Here is a 6,899-nt window from a genome sequence, read left to right as displayed (position 1 = left end):
AATAGTCAGAAACCTTTATATAAAACATTATTTTAGGATTCATTATTTCAGGAATGCCAGACAAAAATTCTTTATCCCTGGCATTAAGAGAATGGAGAAAGAAAAATTAACAACTCAGGACTGGAAAATTTGAAAATAAATCAGAACAGAGGAGTCTAGGGCTTTGAATTCTTCAACTCTTACTTGGTAGTTTGGAAAGTGCATTTATGAAAATCTAGGCACGGTGAAGTAAAGCTTAATAACAACATTATAACTCAACAGTTGTAATAAACATTAAAAAGTGTAGCAAGAAGACAATAATGAAGTAGAAAAAATTCCATTCACTAAACCAACATAGATTCCCAAGAACTAATCTAGTATTACAGAATCAGAGAAAAAAAGATAAAGGCTGTCAATAAGTTGAAGGGAGGGAAACCAAGAGTGAGTCTCAAAAGAACAGGTTTCGTGCCATACCGTGATCTCAGGAGAGAGAAATCAAAGACTTCTTGGTCTTATGTAGTTAAGGCTTATTTAATTTATCTCCTTTTCTTCCTTCTTGCAGATTTTAAACAAATATGATTCCTGGATCTCCTTCCTTAGCAGTGTGAGGTACTGGATGGCTTTTAATATAGAAAGGGCCTGCCAGTCATATTTTGGGTGTGTCCAGTGTATTAGTGGACCTCTGGGAATGTACAGAAACTCCTTGCTGCATGAGTTTGTGGAAGACTGGTACAATCAGGAATTCATGGGCAACCAGTGCAGTTTTGGTGATGACAGGCATCTCACGAACCGGGTGCTGAGTCTGGGCTATGCAACAAAATACACAGCGCGATCCAAGTGCCTTACTGAGACACCTATAGAATATCTCAGGTGGTTGAATCAGCAGACCCGCTGGAGCAAGTCCTACTTCCGGGAGTGGCTGTACAATGCCATGTGGTTTCACAAACATCACTTGTGGATGACCTACGAAGCGGTTATCACTGGATTCTTCCCTTTCTTTCTCATTGCCACAGTTATCCAGCTCTTCTACCGCGGTAAAATCTGGAACATCCTCCTCTTCCTGTTAACTGTCCAGCTAGTGGGCCTCATAAAGTCATCTTTTGCCAGTTGCCTTCGAGGAAATATCGTCATGGTCTTCATGTCTCTGTATTCAGTGTTATACATGTCAAGTTTGCTTCCCGCCAAGATGTTTGCGATTGCAACCATAAACAAAGCTGGGTGGGGCACATCTGGAAGGAAAACCATTGTTGTTAATTTCATAGGACTCATTCCTGTGTCAGTGTGGTTTACAATCCTCCTAGGTGGTGTGATTTTCACCATTTATAAGGAATCTAAAAAGCCATTTTCTGAATCCAAACAGACGGTTCTCATTGTGGGAACCTTGATCTACGCATGCTATTGGGTCATGCTTTTGACTCTCTATGTGGTTCTCATCAATAAGTGTGGCAGGCGGAAGAAAGGACAACAGTATGACATGGTGCTTGATGTATGATCTCATGCTGATGTTTGTGCTCACACATGCAGACACACACTACACCTTAGCTCCTTCAGGGGCTGTACAGTATTGTGGCATCGACTCTGCCACCAAAGGAGACATATCACTGCTGCTGGGACTTGAATACAAACATTTTATGGGTTTATTTTTTATTCTGCCAAAGTCAAATGATCCATCAATAAGAAGAAACTCAGATTTAACCTGGTATCTCTATGAACACGGGATGACGCCTTTGCCTGCGCACTTTTTCCTTCCTGTGCACCACCTGACAGTGTTTGCTCTATATACCTCACTGGTCATGCTTCATGTGGGTGATCATGGAAGAAACGGATTTCGGAAACTCAAGGGAAAGTTCTTTCAACCTATACAACCTAACTTATGGACTCATAGTTAATTTTTTTCTTTTATCTTAGAAAAGATTTTTGTCTTTAACTCTACCAAAGGAAATCTTAAGGCCGCTGATTATGCTGTATTTTGATGTAATTGTACTGTGTTTTGAAATTTTATATGCCAACTTTTAAAAACAATTTCACTTCATATTTTATATTTTACTTCTCTTCAGAAATACACTTGTTCTTCTTTTTTATAATAAAATAGGTTCTAAAAAATTCATACTATAAAAAATAACCTGCCCAAAATGTGAAACTTGGATGTTGACGAAAGAATAAAATATTTCTGTCTTCCTCTACCTTTTACAATCGAACAGTTTATTTCTGTGAAAAAATATTTAAACTCTCAATATTCTAACTTTTCATTTCTTTTAGATAGGGCCAAGATACCTGTCGTTCTTTGGGAGTGAAAATACATACTCATGTGTGCACAAAAAAACGGATGGTTAAAATTGAGGCCAAAGGGGTAGAAAAGTGCAATTTTTCATAATATTAAAAAAAAAAAAGAATGCTCATCCTGGAATGGAAACACTAGGCATCTAGCACTGAACAGAACAAGAGCATCAACGTCATTTGAATCATCTTTAGAGATTATGGCAGTGCTTATTTTACGTCAAGGAAAAAGGGAAGCTGGTAAAAATGTGTCTGTTTAATACAATATAATGCAGCTTATTGAAAGTTTTATTCTTTGGCCCAAACTCACCAGATTCTAATACACACACATTAGGCATGTTTCCATTGTCTAGAGTCTGAATTTGTCAGTTCATAGTGCATGTTAGTGAATCATGTCAGTTTTTTATTTTAATTTTTATTTGTGTGTATATGCATGTATCTATGAGAGTATGCCATGTGTGCACAGGTACCTAAGGAGGCCAGAAGGTGGTTTTGGAGATACAGGCAGTTTTTAGTCACCCAATGTGGATGCTGGGACTGAATTCACACACTCTGGAAGAGCAGCAAGCTCTCATAACTGCTGAACCATCTCTCCAGCCCCCTTACCCGGTGTTTTGTTATAACAACGAGAAAAGCAGTTAATATACCTATACACTCACGTGTCTTAACTAAAATTATTATTTAAAAAAAATTTTTTTACTGAATCATGTCAGTTTTAACTAATTTAAACCCAATTCAGAATTAGCACTTCCCAAGTGCCCCCCTACTTCTCAGTAAGGGTATTTTTTTCTGAATTGTAATTCAGTAATCCTTTCATTATTTCTGTATCCGGCCTTCTCTAAAAGTCTCCACACCGTACCAATGACATGAAGCTTTAGTTAGTATTATTAGGAATCGATGCATATAAAAACTGATGATCCAGTTACTATGAACTTGACTAATTTACTTACTTTGGGACCTCAGTTATTCCATCTGACTTTTCACATGAGTGATCTTGCCTTGGGGCTGGTGCTGCATGGACCTGTATTAAACATACAATCAGAACACAAGAACAGCTGCATCAAAAGCACTATGGTGAAGCAGAGACATAGAGACATGGCTATATACACCTGCCTTTCTGCTTCCATAGCATGCAGACTCTGTTCCATCCATCCTAAGGATAAGCTGCACGATCTACCTTGTGAGTACACAGAGGTTCATTCTCCTTCTGAAAAACTGACTCTCACCACTTGTAGAGCTAGTGGAACAGACACACCATGACAAAAAATGATATTAAAACTTGAGTTTGCCTTTTTAACTATTTATGTTCTAAGTTAAGCTTTGATAACATTCAAATGTCAAATTTTCTCATTCTTATAAAAATTTGAATTAATTGCCTTGTATTTATTTTAGCAATTATTCAGTGTAATTCAATTATAGGATGTATAGTATAATTGATTTTTTGTAAATAAAATATTTTTGATAAGATTATTGCCTTTTTTTCTAAGGGAAGAGGGAGCTTTGTTTTCCTGATTGTAATGGTGTGGATTTAAAAATGGGGTATGAGCCGGGCGTGGTGGCGCACGCCTATAGTCCCAGCACTTGGGAGGCAGAGGCAGGCGGATCTCTGTGAGTTCAAGGCCAGCCTGGTCTACATAGTGAGTTCCAGTCCAGCTGGGGCTACAGGGAGACCCTGTCTCAAAATGAGAAAAAAAAATGGGGAATGAAGAAAAATATCATGGCTGGTCAAAGAAAATATGCCACTTTAATGTACTTACATTAGGTAGAAATCTTCTAGACTGATGTGGTTTGGTAATCTGGAAAACCCAAGGGCCACAGTGATAGAGAGACCATGTCAACTAATGATTACTTTTGTCTCTGAGCTCTGCTTCTCCTTTCCTCCAAACCTGCCCAAATTGGAGAAAAATTTCTTTGTATTAATTTGTCATATCAGGCAAGGAATCACACAAATACAGAAAAGAAGTAAACAAGTTAGTTTATTATCACATTATTTATACACAATAACAAAACCTCAACTAAAATTGAATAATGAGGGCAACAATTCAGTGAATTGTGGTGTAGGCTAAGAACGGGACATTGTCAGCCATTCAACACAGTGTTCTCAGAGAATATACAAGGATGTCGGAGAACGTCACAGTTAAAAATATATAAGCATTGTGTACAGTAACACCTCAATTATGTAAAGACAAATGTTTAATTGTGGTTATATCTAATTATGGGAATATGGCCAATTTATATTCTGTATACATATTTTGTATTCTTCAAATATTATAAATATGTATTGTTTTATAATGAGTAAAAGGATAATAAATATTGTTTTTATAAAAGTAGGTTGAGGCATCTAATAACATTTCCTGGAATGTTTGAGGAATTTTGATGGTGAATTATTCCATTTTTCTACTTATCTCTAAAATTTATCCATTTTCCCCATTTTTCTTTTTATTATTTGGTTTCTAAGAATCCTTCCTTACCCTGGCAATGCTGTCTTGTTACCTAGACCCACTGAACATCATTTCTTAGGAGACAGCATGGGTATTTATGGTTTTAGTCCCAACAATTCACTTATAAAATCATGCGGTGCTATATTAAATGTTGGCAATCATTTGATGTAAAGAGACTATATATTTCAGGTTCTTGTAACCTGAGATATGTCATAAGAATTCTCACCTCTGCTATCTTAGCACAAATAAAACAACAACAACAACAACAACAAATGCAATATGCAAATGAATGTGTGTGGTTGGGGTGCAGCAAATCATCATTCCTGAACATGGAAATTTAAATTTTAAAATGATTTCCATGTGACAAAACAGTCTCCTGTTATGTTTATCAAACACTTAGAAATAATAATTATAAAACTCTTTTTAGCATTAATAAAGCCGTTACTGAGTCAGATTAAATAAAGCAGTTACTGAGTACTGCAACCCATAGATCAGCGACTCCTGTTTCGGGGAAACTGTTGACTTATTTGCACCATAAAATATGCTGACATTTGATGTTTGAGTGCATACTATGTGTTAGGTATTGTCAGGAGCCTATTTTATAGATAAAATATTTTAGTTACTATACCAGTTCTAAAAAATTCCACTATCATGGGGGTTTTAGGGGTAAGAAAGCACTGGCTTAAAGACATTTGGTAACATTACAAAGCCAGTACATTGTATTGGTGGAATTTTATGCCCAAGCTTCCCAACTTCAAGCTTACCCCTTAAAATTTCTGCCACTAACTGTGTGGTTTACTCACTATGTAGCACTATCAGTAGCATCTGGAAATTTATAAAAATGCATTAGCATGTGCCTATTCTACTGAACTGAAGAGATCAGTGCCTCACAGTATTTTCTGAGGAAGAACATTAAACAGATCACAAGGCGATTTCATAGTCATTCAGTTGGAGAGGCATTGCCCAGAGCTACATTGGTCATCTCAGATGGTGTGGTTTAGTTTCCCATTCAAATATTTATACTCTATTTAACTTATTTTTAGTGTCACTTGGAGAGTGTTGATATCTTATTTTAATTAAAATAATTAAATACCAGTTATAGACACAAAATGAAGAGGTGTATATTATGTCTCACCTCAAAGGGCTTGTAGCTAAGAGGACTATGATAAAAGCAAAAAGATTTGGTGTCACATAAAATAGCACAGGTATAACTAATAAAAAGGAAGGATGAAAAACTAGTTATAAAAAGACAGGCTTTGAGATAGTGTGATATCTTGGTATTTAAGGATGAGCAACTGTAAATGGAGAGGAAGTCTCCGTCTTGCCAGTGAAAGAGATAATATGATTGAAGTCATAGAGGCCTGATCTTATTAGTTTACTTTTTAAACAAGAACTAGCAAGCTAATTGGGGTGCATGTTGTATCCATCCAAGAAATAGAACATAACTGGAGAAAGCCAATCTGCAGCTGGATTATAGCTGAACATGAGGCAACTCTGAGAAGCACTAGGGTGTCACGGTCTGACAGGGTGCCTGTAATATTCTATCATGATGTGAAGGTTGGTCAGAGCATGTGTATGATAAGCCGACTGTTCTCCCGGTCACTCGGCTACATTGGCCATATCCTTTCCCACTGTGTCTCCTGCTTCCACATTCTCAGTATACTAACAGTATACTAATAGTTTACTAACAGTTTACTAACAGTATACTAACAGTTTACTAACAGTACACTAAGTTTACTAACAGTATACTAATTTTACTTCTTATTTTTCTCTCTTCCCTTTTGCCCTGTCCTTCTCCCCTTTCCTTCATCCCTCTCTCCCTCCCTTCTACTCTCCTTCTTTTCTGCCTTCATTCTTTTCCTTCCTCCATTTTGCCTTCCTTCTTTCTTTCCTTCTTGCTGAGGGACATTAAACCTAAACTCTCAACCATTCTAGGAAAGATCTCCATCCCTGAACTACGTCCACAGCCTCTTCAGCTTCTTTTATGTAAGAAGCTGAAGAGCTTAGATGGCAGATTCCCACTGAGCCATCTGATTCCACCTTTCTTAAGAACCTCAAATGTATCTCTCCTCCCAGTCTCTTACCTAAATCACTGAAAACACCTCCCAACTATCTCTTAACTGCTGTTTTATTCAATGGAGTTTTAATATTTCTGTCAAAGTTATCCTTTTTTTTTTTTTTTTTTTTTTTTTTTAAAAAGGG

The 6,899-nt window shown here is 36.8% G+C and overlaps 1 protein-coding gene across 1 annotated transcript in view; it reads left to right on the top strand.

Moving 5' to 3' along the window:
- Positions 1 to 2,167, top strand: part of Has2 (hyaluronan synthase 2) — a 29,180-nt gene extending 27,013 nt beyond the window's left edge. Inside the window, exon 4 of the mRNA XM_008837986.3 lies at positions 542 to 2,167. Coding sequence (XP_008836208.1) covers positions 542 to 1,471 — 930 coding nt within the window. The 3' untranslated portion in view covers positions 1,472 to 2,167. The remainder of the gene's footprint in view (positions 1 to 541) is intronic.
- The last annotated feature ends 4,732 nt before the right edge of the window (positions 2,168 to 6,899 follow it).

The sequence above is a fragment of the Nannospalax galili genome, unplaced genomic scaffold, assembly GCF_000622305.1.
Source record: "Nannospalax galili isolate Female #2095 unplaced genomic scaffold, S.galili_v1.0 scaffold17, whole genome shotgun sequence".
NCBI classification, from domain to species: Eukaryota; Metazoa; Chordata; class Mammalia; order Rodentia; family Spalacidae; genus Nannospalax; species Nannospalax galili.
This window is presented reverse-complemented; position numbering and strand designations above follow the sequence as displayed.